Consider the following 19,134-nt stretch of genomic DNA (forward strand, 5'->3'; position numbering starts at 1 on the left):
GAGGATGCTGTTTCGAAGGCGACCAAGGTACCAGATGGCTCCCACCCTCCAGCGCCTACTCCTCCGGCCCGTCGCTGCAGTCCTCCACTCCCACTGGGTCTTAGTGCTCCCGTTTTCTCTTCGGCATCCTCACACCGATGACTGGTCCTCCTCTGGCGCCTCACTGAGGTAGTACCCCCACACGGCCGCCTGGGGGCAGCAGAGACCAGGCCTGTGCTGACTAACGGCGGCAGGTGCAGGGCCTCGGTGTCCCCGGGTCTGCAGGGCTGAGGATGGGGGAAGGGGAGGCTGCAGTGTTCGGGTGGGAGGAGAGCGTGGTTGGTGGTCTCAGAGGAGACGCAAAGACAATGAGCACGGTGTGGGAAGGTAAGGGTGTGCTTGGAACAGTACCGTGGGTTTCACACTCCCAGCTCTGCTCGGTCTACCCGCCTCCCCTCCCCCCTCAGTCTCCTTTTTTTTTTTTTTATTTGGATTTCCCAAATCCGAACGTCTGCACACATCTCGCCTGCCGTCCTACGTTTGCCTTCTTAGCGTCGTCTCATGTATTTTTTTTTTTATTTATTATGTACACAGTGTTCAGCCTCCATGCCTGCAAGCCAGAAGAGGGCACCAAATCTCATTACAGATGGTTGTGAGCCACCATGTGGTTGCTGGGAATTGAACTCAGGACCTCTGGAAGAGCAGTCAGTGCTCTTAACCTCTGAGCCATCTCTCCAGCCCCGTCTCATGTATTTTTGTTTTTGGATTTACTTATATATTTGGCCCCATTGTGATTTTTTTTCTTTCTTTGTTTTATATTCCGAGACAGGGTTCTCTGTGTAGCCCTGGCTGTCCCGGAGCTCACTTTGTAGACCAGGCTGGCCTCGAACTCAAGAGATCGGCCTGCCTCTGCCTCCCAAGTGCTGGGATTAAATTTTTTTCACTGTAATTTTTTTTCATCTTTACTTCCCCCATCTTTTCTCTCTTTCTCTTTTCATTTTTTTTTCTATCCGTTATTAAAGTATCCCTCCCCTCCTCCTAGTGAAGGGGTCCGAGATAAACTTCCACACAGCCCTCCTGCCTTCCAGCCCCGGCCTCTGATCCAGTCTTCTGGTTTCAGGAGGACCCTGTGTCGCGATCGCCTTGTTTCCCCTCCGGAGGCCTAATCGCGAGTCACCCAGTGTGGACGGAATGATTTCCGGGACGGGCCCCGCGGTTCACTTCCGCCCGCCCGGAGCGCTCTTCCCTTCCCGCCTCTCTTCTTGGAGCGACCTAAACACGGGCTCGGGCCTCGAGTTCCGCGGGTCCTGGGGGGCGGGGAGCAGGTTTGATGAGTCACCCCGGCCCCCGAGGACGAAGCCTCCACGTCTGTCTGTCGGGTACATTGTATTCCGTTTCTAGATCATGGCTGATGAAAATTTCCCCGCTCTGGCCTTACTTGATTTTTTTGTTCTTTCTTTTCCCCTCCAAAGTCCAGAATGAACTTTTTTTCTTGGGATCTGGAGCCTTAAAGCAATTGTGTATCATTTTCTCAAAAATTACATCCAAAGTTAAACCTGTGGCCCCGACCCCAACTCTGCCTCCCCGGCCCCCCAACCTGTCAGATGGTCAGGGACGAGAGTTTAGGTTATAGACCAGCTTCATCTCCGCTGAGTTGTGAGGGAGATGGGAGGTGAAGGCAGCAGCGGGCGGTCGTGTCCTCACATTTCCCACTTCTTCCTCAGCCCAAGAGTTCCATGGCCTCTGCTTCCCGCCGGCAACGCCGAGAGCGCCGCTTCCGGCGGTACTTGTCGGCCGGGCGGCTGGTGCGGGCCCAGGCTCTCCTCCAGCGACACCCGGGCCTCGATGTGGATGCCGGGCAGCCCCCTCCCCTGCACAGGGCCTGCGCCCGTCACGATGCCCCAGCCCTGTGCCTGCTGCTACGTCTCGGGGCTGACCCTGCCCACCAGGACCGCCACGGCGACACGGCGCTGCACGCTGCGGCCCGCCAGGGCCCCGATGGTGAGTGGGTCGGGGGAACTGGTCGCGAGAGGCCGATCCGAGAGGAAATGAAGGCCTGGTGTGGTGGCGCACGCCTTTGACCTGAGTCGGAGGATCTCTGAGTTCGAGGCCAGGCCAGCCTGGTCTACACAGTGAGCTTCAGGGCTACATAGAAAGACCGTGCCTCCAACAACAACAAACATAGTTGGGAGAGCTAGTTGTATGGTCCTTGGGACCTGTTGAATCGGTTGACCTGGTTGGTATGTGGCCATCACAGACCTTACAGTAACAGATAATGTTATCCCAAAATTGCACAGTCCCGTCAACTAAGAGGGTGTGTGTGTGTGTTTGGTTTAGTGTGCTGTGACTGTTGCCGGGGTATTGTTTTGAGTTGGGGTCTTGCTGTGTATTTCAGGCTGGCTCAGCATCCTCCCAAGCGCTGAGGTTGCGGGCACCCGCAGCCACCCAGCCTGCAACCTTTTCAGCTACATTTCCTCTCTTGCAGGATTAGTGGTTACTTTGTTTCTTTGAGGGCTGTTTGTAGCACAACCCTGCAGGAGTCAGAGTCAGATTCCAGCTGCAAGAAGCTTGCCCGCCTCCCAGCTTAGTTCACGTCTCTCTGTAAATTGAAACAATAGCAACCTTTGTGGTTTGCCACAAAGTCTAACAAAGTATCCTTGCTGGCTGTCTCATGACCAGCTGGGATGACCCGCAGATGTGAAACCTGGCCTGGAGTTCTGCCGGAGACCTGCATTCTTGTGCTGGGAACAGATTCGTGTTCCTTGATGCGGACTTCTGAAACACTCTAGGAACCAGTTTTCCCCGGTCTCCACCAAAAACCAAATTTAAAGCTACCTTTAATCCAGCACTTTGGAGGCAGAGGCAGTCGGGACTCTGAGCTCACAGCCATCCTGGTCTACATAGTGAGCTCCAGGCCAGCCAGAGCTATAAGAGAGACCCTTCCTCAAAATAACAACAGGGCATCTCAAATCATTGCTAATGGCTTCGCAGTGCAAACAGCCCCCTTCTAGCCTCCGGTTTGTGCAGATAACCTGCTCGGAAACAACCGAGCCACCTACAAAGATGGGAGATTACAGCGCACTCCTGTAACCCTGACACTCAGGAGCACGGGGTCACCCAAGGCCAGTCTGGTCCAGGCCTGAGGCTCAAACAAACAAGCAAATCTAACCTAAATGGAAGCCAGGGTGATGAGTTTATCCTGCTGAGCCCAACGCTTTGTGTGCTTGTCTGCCCTGGCTCCCCCAGCCAGGTGACCTCCTCTAGGCTCTTCCAGAAGAGCGCCATCAAATCCCAGGCAGTTCTGAAAGCAGCATGAAGTGTTGCTTCTGCTGTGCGGCAGAAGCAGCGCCATAGAGAGCAGCCTCCTGACTAGGGAGGAGAGCCGAGAGGGGGCTCTGTCCACCGAGGGTTTGCCTTCTGAACATAGAGCGTGAACAGCACCAACCCCGCTTGCTCCTCCCCTCCTCTCCCGCTTGACCTCACCTTGGTCAAAAAGGAAAAAATTCTTTTCTTTAATTCTGCATACTTTAATATTTTTTTAAGCTTAAAGAGCGGAAGTTGGCCAGATGCAGGCTGCAGCTGGCTGGCTGGTTTTGTTATGGAGTGTCTGAGGAGTGAAACTCCCCAGATGCCTGAATAAGTCCAACAGAGTCTTTATTTACTGTCAGTGGGACTGTTCCAAGCAGGGTAGCGAGCTGGAAGCAGCCTCGACCTCAGGTTTCTCTGAGTTTCTCAGGGCAGTGAATACAACTGTGACACGCACAGAAAGGCAGCTCTGACATCTGCGGCCACCGAGGCTTGTTTACAAAGCGGGCAGACAGCAGTTAAATGGTCAGACAGTTGACCTTCAGCTCAGGGTCATGTTGCATAGAATTTGTGGCTGCTACAGGGACCAGTTCACCACAGAATGTGTGTTTGGTCTATGTGACCGGAGACCAGTTGTTACCCATGGTAGTTTTACAATTCGGGTCTCATTAGAAATGCTTTCACAAGCCTGGATGGTGACAAAGCCCAGTGCCTGGGGCAGCTGCTTGCTGTCCTTACCTCCGGAGGCCGTGGTGAGCACATGACCCACAGACTAGCTGCAGCTTTGCTAGCTAACAATAACTGCTATTTTATGTGGCTTAGATGAACTTTGCTGAGTAGCTCCTGATGGTGGAGCAGGTACCTCCGTCATAGTGTTGAGTTCTGAGACGCATGTGGACGCATGTGGAACATTTGACACACGGAGGCAAAACACTGTATTGTAGGAGGCTCAGGAGCTTGTCTGAGATGTCAGAGAGTTTGCCACATCCCAAAGAGGAACCCTCTCAGACTGTCACTCACCAGCCCTGCCACCAGGTGGCGCTCTAACTTTGGCGTCTCCATAAAGAGAAACTGCCGTCACCGAGAGCAGGACTGCGGCTCCTTCAGGAGTCTCCCTCAGTTCCCACGTTAGGTCTGAGGGATGCCCGAGTTCGCTGAGTTCGCTGAAGTGACCGTGCTGGTTTATCATACCCACCAGAGGCCAGAAGAGGGAAGAGTCCCCCTCCATTGTAGGATTTGGTAACTTTTTGGAACCTAGGGGGAGAGCTCTCTCAACAGTCAGAGGAGCCCACCAGTGGAGCCCATGTCAAACGGCAACAGTGACAAACAGTAGTTTTCTCAGGCTTTCTGAGGGGTGAGAAACAAGCAAATAATTGTTGTGATATTTGGGTTTGGGGTTTAAGTTGTTCTGATGGTTTTGTTTGGTTGTTTTTTTTTTTTTTTTTAAGACAGGGTCTCTCTGTAGTCTTGGCTGTTCTGGAACTCGATATGTGGGCCAGGCTAGCCACAAATGTACAGAGATCTATCTTCCTCTTGATTAGAGGTGTGAGCCAGGGTCCCACTACCTAAATTTGGGGATTATAGGTATAAGTAAGGGTCCCCACCTAAATTCAGGGATTATAGGTGTGAGCCAGGGTTTCCACCTAAATTCAGGGATTATAGGTGTGAGCCAGGGGCCCCACTTAAATTCAGGGATTATAGGTGTGAGCCACTGTATTTTAGTTTTCTTTTTTCATGGTGCTGGGACTTAACCCAAGGCCTCGTACACACCAGACAAAGCCCTGAGCCTCAGCCCCAGGCCTCCTTGTTCTCTTTTTAGTTTGAGATGGTGGCCACAAGTGTAGCCTAGGCAGTTTTGACATTTTGGTGTCCCGACTCTGCCGCCCCAGGAGCTGGAACACGGTTTGTCTTTGTGTAACAACTTCCTGCACTGCCACCCTGATGCCGGCACAGTCTATGTCCACCTGTCCTCCAGCCGCAGTCTGCAGTGACCCAGCACGGGTCTCAGTGCCTTGCCCTGTCAGGAAATGGGTAGTGAAAGAATTTACCAGAGCCAGGCATGGTGTCCCAGGAGGCTGAGGCAGGAAAACTGAGTTCAAGGCCAGCCTTGGCTACACACGCAATTCAAAGCCAGTCAGCTACATGAAACCATGGGGGGGAGGATCAGAGGTAGCAGAGAATTTATCGCTACAGTGTAGGCGGTAGAGAGGAGCTGTCTACACTTAGGCGTCCAGTTCTGTATGGGCAGTAGGGAGCATTTTCACTCCATGGTACCCTGGTTGTTCAGGTCTTATCGAAAGGGACACTTGTGTGGGCTCGTGTCTAGATGCTTACGTGGGCATTCATTCCTTATTGTTAGATACATTTTACAGTTTATTTCTTCTTGAAGCCAGGCATTGGTGGTACACACCTTTAATCCCAGTACTCGGAAGGCAGAGACAGGTGGATCTCTGTGAGTTCGAGGCCAGCCTGGTCTACAGACTTGAGTTCTAGGACAGGCCCCAGAGCTACAGAGAAATCCTGTCTCGAAAAAAACAAAGAAAAGAAAAAAAGAGGAAAAAAAAAACACAGAAGAAAAAGTTATTTCTACTTGGGATTGTATCTCTATAAAATGTTATGAGTTACTAGGGCTCAGACTAGATGGCCTGAGCCTTCTCCTTAAAGAAAATCTCTTCAGTGCTATCATGACACCCTGAGACAGCCTGCAGCCAGGGCTTGTTAAGCAGAAGTCTTCCTCTTTTAAAATTTAGTTTTATTTTTCTGTGTGTAGAGATCAGAGGATACAGTTGTGTTTGGACCTCAAGTTCCATTTTATTTGAGACAGTGTCTTGTTTCTTTTTAACTGTGTACACCAGGCTAGCTCGCCCCTGAGTCTGTAGGGGGGGCCTGGGATGGCAGGTGTGGGCTGGAGAGCAGACGCAGGGCCTCACGATAGCATGGCCAGGCTGTACCAGCTCTGCGTTCTTCTAGCCCTAGAGGTAACTCTTTCTGACCCTGCTCAGAGGGCAGCAGCCTTGCTTGAGCCGAGCCCACCACAGAACGGCATCCACACCCCCTACACACAAGGCTCACACAAGATGGAGGCCGTCTTCTGGAGCTGCTGCAGGGCTGGGGGCCCTTGCTGGCAGTGCTTATGTGCTATAGTTGTGAGACCACGGGGCAGCGGACATTCTGGAAAGGGAGGTGGGGTTGCTGTTGAAGGAGACTGGAGGTCAGAAGACAACACTAGGTCAGGAGGTCCTGGGTGGCGGGAGGGGGCGTCAGGGCAGCAGTCACCACGGCACTGATGCCCCTCCCGGTGACTGCTGCCCTGAGGTGGCACCAGCTGAATCGGGAAGACAATGATTTCCCAGGAGCTTGAGTAAGCAGCGACCAAAGACACGAAAGAGAATAAACACAGACAGGGTTTGTGAGGGCGGTGAGGAGCCCCAGCCAGGAGGCTGACATCCGAGTTAGACAAGGACAGTTGTGTTTCTGGCTGGAGTGAGGGGGGGAAACATCCAAACACAGGGAAAGGGAGGCAGTGCTGAGAGGCGGTCAGGTGGTTCTGAGACTTGCAATCATTTATAGGTTAGAATAGAGAAGCTGCCGGGATGGGAGAGCCATCCCGAGACAGGGTGCTGTGAGCATCTCAGACCCAGCCTGCGCAAAGATGGCGTCTTTCTGGGTGAGGAGTTGGTTCCTTAAGACAATAGCATCTGAGCAAAATAACAACGAGCGGCCCTCGCACAAGACCATCGTACACTGGGCCTTAGGGAAAGCTGCAGGACAGCGAGGCAGGGCGGGGTATAAGTGACCACACAGAGACTCCAGGAAGAGCGCAGCAGAGACCATCAGGACTGAGGGAACCCTGCGGATGTCTGCGGAGTCTGAATACTGGGGTATGGGAGTAAAAGTGGCAGCACCCAGGAAGTTTAAGAGGTCTCCTTGAGGGAACAGAGCAGGGATGAATTCCTTGAAATGCGATGGGTCCCTCAGTGCCTGGAGGGTCAAAAGACAGAGCTTGAGGTGGAGAGAGCGCCTGTCGCCCCTGCAGAAGACCAGGTTCAGCTCCTGGCACCACGCTCAGCTCACAGCCACCTGTGCCTCCAGCTCTGACCTCTGCGTGCATCCCATACATACGTGCGGGGCTGGGCGGGTGCTGCCGAAATACTCAGACACAAAATCTCTGAAGAAAAAAAAAAAAAAGAGGTTAAATTACACCATTACAGCTCAGAAAGAAGTGATCTTGGCTATTCATTAGGATCTGGGGTGTCTAAGGACAGGGTTCACCTGATTCTCCCCCAAAAAGAGAAAGGGATCCCCAAGCAGCGCCCAGGAACAGGCAGCTTGCTCTTTTACCAGAAGAGCCCTACCTCTGGACTGACACCCAGAGCGGCAGGCCTTGCCATCTGGCTGCAATGGAGGGGAACTCTGAGCAGCCTCGTCATAAGGGAGGACTCACTGGTCTCTGGCTGGTACTTGGGACTTGCGATCCCTTTGGAAGAGAAAGTGTCGGTGCTTAGCTGACTGCTGTCCTAATGTCCTTCACCTTTTATCTTGGTGAGGTAAATCCATTCAGTAGTTCCTTGAGGTCAGCAGCTGTTGGTGCCTCCTGAGGCTGCAGCCGGACTCTGCAGGACGGGCCTGCAAGTCTCTGAGCACTGGCTCCCCGCTCCCTAGAGAGGGGAAGGTGAGATTCCTGGGAAGGTATTGTTTCACTTATTTCTGCTGTTGTGTTCTAGACAGGGTTCTACATAGTCCTGGCTGTTCTGAACTATATAGACCAGGCTACCCTGGAACAAACAGACCCTCCTGCCGCTGCCTCACAAGTGCTGGCATTAAAGCTATGTGCTGCTGCACCTGGCTTGAATTTTAAATGAGCAAAATCCTAGTTTTGCTAAAATTCAGTTTTCAAAGTAACAGAAAATCCGACAAATTCAGCAGAAAACGATCATCACGACAAAATGAAATCTCTGTCTCGTGAAGCCAGCTTTTGGCAAATGTTCTTAACCGCAGCGGGAACGGCGTCTCAGGAGACTTGGGCCTTAGCCGTGGGAGGTGTGGCATTGATGTTGGTTTCGGGGCCGCTAAGCAGCACAGGCTCACCATCTTCGAGCTGAGTGCAGACCTGTGACTCACGCCTGTTCCTTCGCCCTCGTCTTGTCTTTTCCATTTTGGAAAGTCCAGTCCCTTTATCTTAGGAGAATCGTAATCAACACAAACTTCTTTCTTAACTAAAAATACCCTTTCCTTTTCGCCCTCCTTGCCCAGGCCCTCTCACACTCCCTGCCCCCGCCCGTGCCTGCTCCCGCTCACAGCGCCTGCTTCTTTACCAGAGACTTGGGTCCATGGCGTGAGGAAGCTGCCTAAATATCCTGCAGACACAATATCAGACTGGAGGCTCTGTCTGGCCATGGTCTTTAGTCCATTGCTCATCTCCTGTAGGTTACTGTACAGTATCAGGAGCAATTGGAGTCAGATGCCTCAGGTTGACTATGTGTGTATTATTATATCCCTGCTAAACATTTTCCCAATGGAAAGCCAGGACACAGATCCTATTACCAGCTGTCTGCTGTGAGTGAGAAAGAAACGGAGTGTCTAAGAAGTGTGGGCCACTGATGGGCAGTGAGTGAGCAGACTTAAGAAACGGAGTGTCTAAGAAGTGTGGGCCACTGATGGGCAGTGAGAGCAGACTTAAGAAACGGAGTGTCTAAGAACTGTGGGCCAATGATGGGCAGTGAGTAAGCAGACTTGACCCAAGCACTGGTGCCAGGATTTGATCTCTACAGAGAAGAGGTACATCTTTAAGATTGCCGGAAAATCTCACAGTGCCGCTGACAGTGGCGGTCACGGGTTGCTGATAGTGGCGGTCACGGTGCGGCTTTCAGGACTGGGATTATTTGATTTTTCAGGTCCTTTGAAACACACGTAGATTTTCTAATTGTTAAGTTTTTCCTGATCAGTGGTTCTGTTTGTTTGTTTTATATCCCAACTCCAGTTCCCCCCCTCCTGTTCTCTCAGTTCCTCCCCACTACTGCTTGGATTGGGTGAAAGCGATACAGAGTGTCCCATTTCTGTAGGCCAGGTGAGGAGACCACAGGACCTTGGCAGGGGATTGTCCTAGTCTAGGCACAGACAGGAGACAGCCAAGAATGTGTGTTCACTGTGCAATGTGAAGTTTTGGATCCCTAAAAACCTGAAGGAGCCGGGCAGTGGTGGAGCACGCCTTTAATCCCAGCACTCGGGAGGCAGAGGCAGGCAGATCTCTGAGTTTGAGGCCAGCCTGGTCTATATAGAGCTAGTGCCAGGACAGGCTCCAAAGCTACAGAGAAACCCTGACTCAAAAACAAACAAACAAACAAAAAAACCTGAAGGAAATAGTAAACGGTTAGTATTCTTGGAGGATTGGGGCGGAGGGGAAAAATAGAGATAGAGAGCTGGAGGGGAGGAGAGGCTGTCCAGTGTGGGACTGGAGGGGAGGAGAGGCTGTCCAGTGTGGGACTGGAGGGGAGGGGAAGCTGTCCAGTGTGGGGACTGGACCTGGAGCAGTTGGGACACAGCCTCCGGGAGAAGGGGATGAGGTCTCTCTTAGCTGCCTTGCCAAGGGCACAGATGTTGGGGGTGAAGTCCTTGAATGAATGTGTGAGAGAGAGAATGTGTGTGGGTGAGGAGGAGGTGCAGTTGGAGGCGGGAGACAGAGATGTCGCAGGGGAAGGTGCTGGAGGCTGAGAAGCTGGAGGCTGAGTGGGACATGCGTGGCCGTCAAAGATGTCATCTAAGGCTGCGTTCCAGGGAGGCCACTGTGGGACGCACCTGTTGGGCCACGCAAGGTCAGGAAGTACTGAATAGGAGGAACCTGGGCCAAAATTACGGTAAAAAGATCCAGTTGTAGGCAGGGTTATAGCTCAGTGTTCCTCATCTGGGGTAGAAACAAGGGCCAGGTTTTATTACAAAGGAAAATAAGGTTTTGTTTGCTTTGTTTTTTGAGAAGTTAAAGACAGAATTTAGACCAGTTCTGAGAATATATCCCAGGGTGAGTGAGGGATCATGAAACCCACCTTGTATCCTACCAGAGATGCAAGCTTGCCCCGGAGGCGTCTTCAGAGAGCAGCAGCCCTCCCTGTTTTCAGTCCTGATTTGACTGAGGTTAGCTCTAAACCAGGGCGTCCTCCGAGAACAGAGACCTCCTGACTCACAGGGTGAAACCCAGTTGGTCAGACCAGGCTGACCTCAAAGAGAGACATGCTGGCAGAAAAGGGGGCCCCTGTCCCAAGAAAGTGAAGCATAGGTTACCCTTGGGGCCGCAGGAGTATTGTTCTTGTATGTGGTGTGAGGTCCCAACCAGGGCATTGGCATGGCCGAGGCAAGCAAGTTGGCATGTCTCCCACTGAACTGTGTCTCTGCAGCAGCAGGTGCTGCTGTCAGAGGTGAGGAGAGGACCTGCTCCTGTTGTTAAGGGAAGGTGTCTCTTCCCGGACCCTTTCCATATATACTTCTTCCCACCTGGAAGTGCGTGTCGGCCAGACATGATCCCACACACCTTTAATCCCGGCTGCCGGGAAGCAGAGGCAGGTGGATCTGTGAACTCTAGGTTAGCCTGAGCTACATGGTGAGACCCTGTCTTAAAGAAGAAAAAGGGAGGGAGGGAGGGAAGAAAGGAAGGGGGGGAAAGTCTGTGCTAATGAACATTGGAAAAGTTGGTGTAGGGTCTGGAGAGGCAGCTCCTTCAGAGGACCCAGGTCCATGTGCTGGGTGCTCACAACCGCCTGTAACTCCAGCTCAGGGATCTGTCTTCCTCTTCTGGCCTCTGCGGGCACCATTCTTCCCAAAGCTGAAAGGAAGTCAGGAAGAAAATTTTGGGAGAGAATTAAAAACTTTTAAAGGATAGATGGGGAAACTGTTTTAACCGTCCTACGAGGACTTTCATAAGCCACGCCTTTAACCCCAGCACTTGGGACTCAGAGGCAGATGGAGCTCTTGAGTGTGAGTGAGGCCAGCCAAGGCTATACACACAGAAAACAAAGGACTTTCATATCTGTATGAGTATGGAAAAATTTCCAAAGAAGAAAATGAAAAATATGAATAGGATATTCACAAAATAAATACTAGTAGCCAGAAAAATTAAAAATAAATAAATAAATTTATTAATAAAACTTTTTTTTTTTTTTTGAGATAGGATCTCCGCATAGCTCTGGTTATCCTGGAACTCACTCTGTGGATCAGACTGGCCACAGACTTACAGAGAACTCCCTGCCTCTGCCTCCCAATTGCTAGGATTAAAGGTGTGTGTCAACACCTCCCGGCCTTTTATTAAAACCATTTCTTGATCTGTCCCATTAGCAACATGAAAAAGTCGGTATGCGTGTACAGTAAGGAAGGCGGTACACTGTGTGTTCGTGACACAGACATTGTGAACAACTCGCAGGCTTGTCATGCTTTGACTCGGAACACCTACCCTGAGCAGAGGCTGCACCAAGTTCACACATATGCAGGTTTGGCACAGTCTAGCAACCAGGGGTGGAGAGAGTCCTGTCTCAGGCTCACAGGGAGCACTCCTTACCGTTACCAGAAAGTAAAACAGACAGTAGGTTACCGGGAAAATACAGGTGCTAGGTGAAAAACCTGTGAGGAGGAAGGCGAGAGCTTCAGCCCAGCTGAGGCTACAGTGAGGCCCCACCTAAGTTAGTGCTGCCTACTGTCAGCCTTGGGGGCGTATTTAACCATGTGTGATGTGGGTGCCCTAAATATTCTATTAACTGAAGTGGATGTGTTGATCCATACAAACCTCAGACACACGAGTCAGGTAAGAAAGTCACAAGTTTGAGACCAGCCTAGGCTACAGTTACACAGTGACTTCTAGGACTCTGAGAGCCACATGAGACCCTCTCTTACACACACACACACACACACACACACACAATAGCCAATAAAATAAGTTGGGTATTTCAGAAAAAAAGAAAAATTTAAAAAAAGCAAGTTGCCAGGCTGGTCGCCTGCCTCTGAGCAAATGTGCATAGCGTGTGGTCACGGGCCGTGTGTGTGTTCACAGCCTAGCGTGTGGTCACGGGCCGTGTGTGTGTTCACAGCCTAGCGTGTGGTCACGGGCCGTGTGTGTGTTCACAGCATAGTGTGTGGTCATGGGCCGTGTGTGCGTTTACATGGACCAAGGCAGGACTGGGGTTTGCAGCAGACTGTTAACAGAATTTTAAGTGGGCTGTGTTGGTGAACAACAACAAAAATCCTGAGTTAAACCTATGCAAGCCTGGACGCAGTCATACACACACACATAAGCACACACACTCTGCACTCACACACATGTAAACACACACCCTGGTGAGCCCTGGTGGGAAGAAGTTGAAAGGCGGAAGCCAGAGCAGGCAGTTGCTAAGTGGGACAGCTGGGAGGTTTGGGCAGGCAGGTCACAGCAGCGCTAAGGAAACCTGCCTCACCCTGATGTGGTTTTGGAGGGGATTGGCACCTTGGTAGCCATGGGTAGGCCCTGCCATCTTCCTGGCAATGACAGGTCAGCCCTGCTTCTGTGCCATTGTCCTGGTAGGTGAACAGCACTTCCAGGAACCAGCCAGGCTGGCCTCCCATCCCTACTCTAGGAGACAAGCTGGGCCCACGGGGCAGGAAAGCTGCCCACTGCCTGCCTCCTTGTTGCCTCCCTGGGGTAAGGCTGAGAAATCCTGCAGAAACATTTATTTCACTCGGCTTACTGGGTGGAAATAGTATGTGTGCTTCTCTGTGGTGATACAGACATGGCATCCGATGATCTCTATTCCTATTCCTATTTATTTACTTATTTGTTTTTTGAGGCAGGGTCAATCATGTAACTCTGGCTGTCCTGGGATTCACCCTGTAGACCAGGCTGGCCTCAAACTCAAGACTCACCTGCCTTTGCCTCCTGCATGCTGGGAGTTAAGGTGTGTTCCACCACTGCCTGGCAGAAATCTTAATATGTAGTTTTGGGTGAGAACTATATAATATTAAAAATATGTATGTTGTGATAATAGCTTCAGACCAAAAATAAAAAATAGTCAAAAGAATTTGAAGTTGTCCTAGGTGGCAGGAGCTGGGCCCAGAACTGCCTTTTGTTGCAGCACACGGAGCGCCTGAAGCTGTGGGGAGCGGGCGGTCAGAGCGCTCTAAGCTTCCACACTCACCAGGCATGTCATTGTATGTGAATGTCAGGGCGGCTGTCCTCATACCCAGGAGTTAGAGACTCCACGATGGTGGCCCTGCCAGGGCTGGAGCACCAGCTGATCTCTCCGTCTCTGCCCCCAGCTTACAGGGACTTCTTCCTGCCTCTGCTGAGTCGCTGCCCCTACGCCATGGGGATAAAGAATAAGGATGGGGAGACTCCTGGGCAGATTCTGGGCTGGGGCCCCCCCTGGGATTCTGCCGAAGAGGAAGAGGACGAGGAGGTTTCCAAGGAGCGGGAATGGCGGCAGAAGCTGCAGGATGAGCTGGAAGATGAGTGGCAAGAGGCCATCGGGAGGTTTGAAGGTGAGGGACCGGCTGCCACCGCCACCAGAGCTGCCCTCCTCCAGGCCCTGGGCGAGTGTGCTCTATCTCACTGCCTTTCTAATCACACCTCTCTCCAACACCCGCATCCCTCCTTCCAAACAGATGATGCTTCTCACGAGGTGCAGGAGCCCGAGTCCTTCTCAGCCTGGTCAGATCGCCTGGCTCGGGAGCATGCCCAGAAACGGCGGCAGCAGCTAGAGGCAGAGAGATCCTGCAGACCCCAAAGGGCTGAGGGCTCCAGCCACAGCTGGCTTCAGCAAGAAGAGGAACAGCGGCTTTTCCGGGAGCGAGCCCGGGCCAAGGAGGAGGAACTGCGCCAGAGCCGAGCCAGGCGGGCTCAAGAAGCTCAAGGGGGCAGAGAGACAGATCCTCTCCAGCCTGGGCCCGGGGCAGAGCACCCACGAGGGGCAGGGAGGGGCAGCCTCTGGCGCTTTGGTGAAGTGCCCTGGCCCTGTCCTGGTGGAGGGGACCCAGAGGCCATGGCTGCAGCATTGGTGGCCAGGGGCCCCCCTCTGGAGGAACAAGGGGCTCTGCGGAGGTACTTGAGAGCCCAGCAGGTCCGATGGCACCCTGACCGCTTCCTGCAGCGATTCCGAAGCCAGATTGAGACCTGGGAGCTGGGCCGCGTGATGGGAGCCGTGACAGCACTTTCTCAGGCCCTGAACCGCCGCGCAGAGGCCCTCAAGTGACCCAGGGGAATGGGCAAGAACCTGTGCGGGTGTAGCCTCAAGGATGGGCAGGAAGAGGCGCGAGGTCATGGATGGGGATGGACGGAGGCAGGCCCTGCACCGAGAGGATATGGGGCAGGCTCACGTAATGGGTGCGGGGGTGGGGCGGGGGAGGCTCTACCACTGCTCTTGACTGCCGCTTCCTAATAAGACCTGGTTCCCCGGCTACTCCAGAGTCTGCTCTGCTTTTTCCATTGCTATGGTTTTCATCACCATGACATCTCCTCTCCCGCCCAGCTGTCAAAACCCGCAGCTCCCACACACCTGCAGCACATAGACAGACAGCGGGAGCTCTCCGTGGAGGCCAGAAGCCCACCCCCCTCCGCCTGCCCTCCCTTGAGGTCAGCCCTTAGAAGGTCCAGTTTGTCCTTCAGACACCTTCTGCTCCCTCCCCTGGGGTCCTGACCACTTCGCTGTCTGCAGCTGAAGAAAGATGTCAAAAAAGGGAACAAACCATTTTCCTCCCCCCTGCTCCCCAACCAGAACCACATCCTCCTCCCCACTGCACCCCTACCCCAACACAGGGCTTTCCCTGTGCTGAGTCACTAGAGAGCTGAGTTGGGGGCAGCCAGGGCTGGGGATCATAAAGACCTGGGAGGGCAGAGACTAGAAAGAGGGGATGGAGAAAGAGCTGTGGGGGAGGGAATTTCAGCTGCTAAAATTAGAAGCGGGAAGGAGGCCGGAAAGAGCCAGATTATGTAAGCTGGGTTGTCTGTTCTTGGGCAACTAGAGATCCACACCCGGGCTCCTGGGCAGCGCCTTCTCTGGCTCACCTCTCCGGGTCTCCAGTCCTGGTATCTACTGTTTTGACTTCCCAACCATAAACCCGGGCTTCAGCTCTGGACAACCCAGGCTTGGCCTTCCACATAAGCATCTCCTTCCCAAGAACCCAGGGTTGAGGTCCTAGGGATTGGAGAGAGGAATGGAAGACGGGCAGGGAAATCCATCCGTACCACCGCTCAAATTCTGAGACATAGAAGACGGGCAGGGAAATCCATCCGTACCACCGTTCAAATTCAGCATCTCTCTGGAAATGGAGACGCTAGGCATATTCCACTACCAACACCTAGACACAGCTGGGAACTCAGGGTTGTTTTTTTTTTTTAATTTACCAGATCTCATTATAGATGGGTGTGAGCCATCATGTGGTTGCTGGGAATTGAACTCAGGACCTCCGGAACAGCAGTCAGTTCTCTTAACCTCTGAGCCATCTCTCCCAGCCCCTCAGGTTTAAAGTAGAGCCAAGCAATGTTATGCAGGTGTGTACTGTATGTGGTTGTGTTTGATCCAAAAGGGCATCGTCAGGGTTGCAGCCAAGGCCTACTTGAGGGCCGGGGTCCTGGCATCACAAGGGAAGAAACTGCTGGGAATATACGGTTGACCTCAGACCCGGGGAAACATCGGGGAGGTTAGAAAGAAGCCCGAGCCCCCTGGCCCCGAGGCCAGGCAGATGTTGAGCAGTGGGGGGAAGAGCTCTGTGAGAGGAAGCTGCTGTGATTCGGAGAAGAGTCCTGGAACTGTGAGCGGGCCAGCATCCGGTTCCTCTCACAGGCTGGGGATTTCGGAAGTGGCATGCAAAGAGCCCGCTTTGGAGTCAGGACCCTTGAGCTGGGGTTGAGAGGACCGGACCGGCGGTGCTGGCTTGTGGACTGAAGCACTTGGTTTCCTCCTCTACAGGAACTACATAACACCAAAGTACGCTGATACCCCTCCCCTGGCTGCCAGACCTCCCCCCACCCCCCGTGTCTGGCTGGCAGACCTCCCTCCATGCCCCCCATCCCCCCCCCGGTGTCTGGCCCCCCAGCCCTGGTGGGGGTTCCCCTGAGATGAAGGCTGTTCACTTTCTCTGACCACATGGTTTCCGCTTCTGCAGCTCTCATTTCCTAGCTGATAAAAATACTGAGTCCCAGAGGCCCCGGCTTCCTCTGACCCCCTGGTACCAGGCAGCAGGCATCCTGTCCACCATGGTGGGGGTGGGGAGGGAGCTCAGGGATCCCCAAGAGTTGACTCGGTGCCTACCGTGAGACAAGTTGTTGTGGAAATGTGTCCCCCCATCAGGCTGGGCCCAGGAGTTTGATCTCTGGGGTGGGGTACTTTGAGGCTCAATTTGAGAAAAGAGGTTAGGAAAGAAGCTAGAGATAGAATGTCATGCTCAGGACTGAGTGGGGGTGGAACAGGAGACTGGGCTTCTGTTTGACACATTTCAGCTAAGGATCATGCAGCCAGAGAATTTAAACCCTGCATCTGAGGCAGGAAGAGCAGCCTTCACAGCCGGGCCCATGGGATCCAGGCAGGAGGCTCCCCGGAGGGCAGGAACAGTGAAAAGACCAGCACGTGCTATGGTAGGGGCTGACCAAAGAGCTTGGGCCGAGGCTGAGAAGCCAGGAACCCAGCTGGTGTGAGCTGGTGTGAGCTGAGCATCTTGGAGCAGAGAAGCTCAGGTTTGAGGGTGTACACAGGGAAGGCTGGGGCTGGGGGATTGATTGGTACTGTGATGGTGACCCTGGGGTGTCTGTGAAGCTAGAATAGGGGGCTGCTGCCCGCTACAGGGCCAGCCTGAGTTAGCTCACCCTTTCCAGCCACTGTAATCCTGCTGGGGACTCCAGAGCTCTCCAGAGAGGGCCCAGTGGCCAGCTGAGTGCTTTTCCTGAAGGGACTCAGAGGTAGGTCTCTCCGGTTTCAGCCCCTCCGTCCTCCCATAGCCGCTAACACACTAGGACTCTCACCTATTGGGGTCAACGAGACCCCTCCTCAAAAGACCAACCATAAAGCTTAACAAAGTTCTCTGCCCTCCAATTTTCTGTGTAAAAACTGCCCATAATGAAGTCTTTGGACCATGTCTGACATCAGCCCCTCTGCAGAGATTTTGAGAGGAAGGCAGGTCACTTAGAAGGGTCCTGACAGTGGATGGGCGTGGCTGAGTTCCCTGCCTCTATCTGTTAGGGACAATCTCTGTGCAGCCACATCTACACAGCTGTTCACTGTGTGCTGTCAAATCTAAATCTGAAAACTGACACCCAGTTAGGGCTTTGAGTTTTCATGTCTGAAGACTTCTGTTGCAAAATTATTTTTTATATGTTTATCTCTCATTCGCAGGTGCTTGTAACAGCAGATGCTATGACCCTTGAGGGAAGAGGTCACAGCCTTCAGCCCCTACACTGTCAGCATCTCAAGAACGTAGGTGAGGGCCCTCCTTGCATAGCGTAGCCATGCAGATCCCCTAACTCATGCATTTCCACTTAAGCGCAGTAACTGCATTCAAATGGGGAGAGTTCAGCCCATAAAGCGCTTGCCTTGCAAACAAGAAGCCCTGAGTTTAATCCTCAGCACCCACATAAAAAGTCAGGATGGTGGTGCATACTTGTAGGCCCTGTCCTGGGGAGGTGGAGGATCCCAGGAGCTCACTGGCCAGCCAACCTAACACAGTCAAGAAGCTCCAGGTCCCAGTGAGAGACCCTAGCTCAAAAGAAAACCATAGTGGGCAGAGGAAAGTGTGTTGTTGACCACCAAGCCTGAAAACCCAAATTCTGTTCACATAGCGGAAGAGACCTGATTCCCATAACTGTCCTCTGACCTCCACAAGCGCCCTGTGGCACTCGCGCACACAGCAAATGAAAGTGCAGCTAAGCTGTTTTAGCCAGGTGGTGGTGGCGCAGCCTTTAATCCCAACAGCTGAGTCAGTGGCAGGTGGGTCTCTGAGTTCAAGGTCAACCAGTTCTACAGAGCTACAGAGCGAGTTCCAGGACAACCAGGGCTACACAGAGAAACCCTGTCTCGGGTGGACGGCCTCTGAGGAACAACCAAGATTGGCCTCCTCTGCACATGGATCCATGTGCACCTGCACACATGAACATACATACATCCCTGTGTATACACACCTACAAAAACAACAACGCGAACGGAAGGAACATTCTGTTAACTGCAAAGGGGCAGAGGATGTAACAGAGGGCTGCTGGGGGCTGCTCAGGGCTGCTGAGGCTGATGGGGGCTGCTGAGGGCTGCTGGGAGCTGCTGGAGGGGGCTGGGGGCTGCTCAGGGCTGCTGGGGGCTACTGAGGACTGCTGGGGGCTGCTGGGAGCTGCTGGGGGTAGGGAAGGTCTTAGATGGACTCAGTTTCAGCCTCCTAAAGGGTTGGATGGGTGGTGGCAGCCTTAAGCAAGAAGGTGCAAGCCGGGCCATGGTGGCAGACGACTTTAATCCCAGCACTTGGCAGAGGCAGAGGCAGGTGGATCTATGTGAGTTCGAGGCCAGCCTGGTCTACAAGAGCTAGTTCCAGGACAGGCTCCAAAGCTACAGAAAAACCCTGTCTCAAAAAACAAAAACCAAAAAAGAAAAAAAAGAAGAGAGAGTTGCTTTTCACTTTGAGGAATGAGTGGGAGGTGAGGGGTGGAGGGCACAAAGCATGGTGGAGACAAGACAGGAATCATCTCTGCCCACAAATCTTGATGACAGGGAAAATCTTACTGGTTTTTGTTAGTCAAGGGGTCTAGTATTCTGAAACATCAGACAGAGAATGCAGGGAGGGGGAGGAAGATTCCAGGCAGGGATTATTACATTTATCTTCAAGAAATAACACCGAATGTGTTTGTTAAACAAAGGGAAGAGACGT

The 19,134-nt window shown here is 52.8% G+C and overlaps 1 protein-coding gene across 3 annotated transcripts; it reads left to right on the plus strand.

The window, feature by feature from the left end:
* The first annotated feature begins 17 nt into the window (after window positions 1–17).
* On the plus strand, window positions 18–14,721 carry Nfkbil1 (NFKB inhibitor like 1). Of its 3 annotated transcripts, XM_050132339.1 has the most exons (5): window positions 18–168; window positions 1,100–1,358; window positions 1,704–1,980; window positions 13,555–13,776; window positions 13,900–14,710. In XM_050132339.1, exons 3-5 carry the CDS (start codon window positions 1,716–1,718, stop codon window positions 14,484–14,486), a joined length of 1,074 nt encoding a protein of 357 aa, XP_049988296.1. In that variant the 5' UTR covers window positions 18–168; window positions 1,100–1,358; window positions 1,704–1,715; the 3' UTR covers window positions 14,487–14,710. The 3 variants fall into 3 exon arrangements, with proteins under 3 accessions (XP_049988296.1, XP_049988297.1, XP_049988298.1); XM_050132340.1 differs by lacking the exon at window positions 1,100–1,358 and having other exon boundaries at window positions 26–168; window positions 13,900–14,720; XM_050132341.1 differs by lacking the exons at window positions 18–168; window positions 1,100–1,358 and having other exon boundaries at window positions 13,900–14,721.
* Window positions 14,722–19,134: the final 4,413 nt, after the last annotated feature.

Source organism: Alexandromys fortis, unplaced genomic scaffold, assembly GCF_014885135.2.
Source record: "Alexandromys fortis isolate MF-2015 unplaced genomic scaffold, M_Fortis_MF-2015_v1.1 scaffold_422, whole genome shotgun sequence".
NCBI lineage: Eukaryota > Metazoa > Chordata > Mammalia > Rodentia > Cricetidae > Alexandromys > Alexandromys fortis.

Excerpts from the sequence above, each read along its gene's own strand:
- Nfkbil1 (XM_050132339.1), top strand. The coding sequence starts at position 1,716 with ATGGCCTCTGCTTCCCGCCGGCAACGCCGAGAGCGCCGCTTCCGGCGG. Across the intron at positions 1,981-13,554 it reads GGCCCGCCAGGGCCCCGATG|CTTACAGGGACTTCTTCCTG; the intron begins GTGAGTGGGTCG and ends CTCTGCCCCCAG. Across the intron at positions 13,777-13,899 it reads GGCCATCGGGAGGTTTGAAG|ATGATGCTTCTCACGAGGTG; the intron begins GTGAGGGACCGG and ends CCTTCCAAACAG.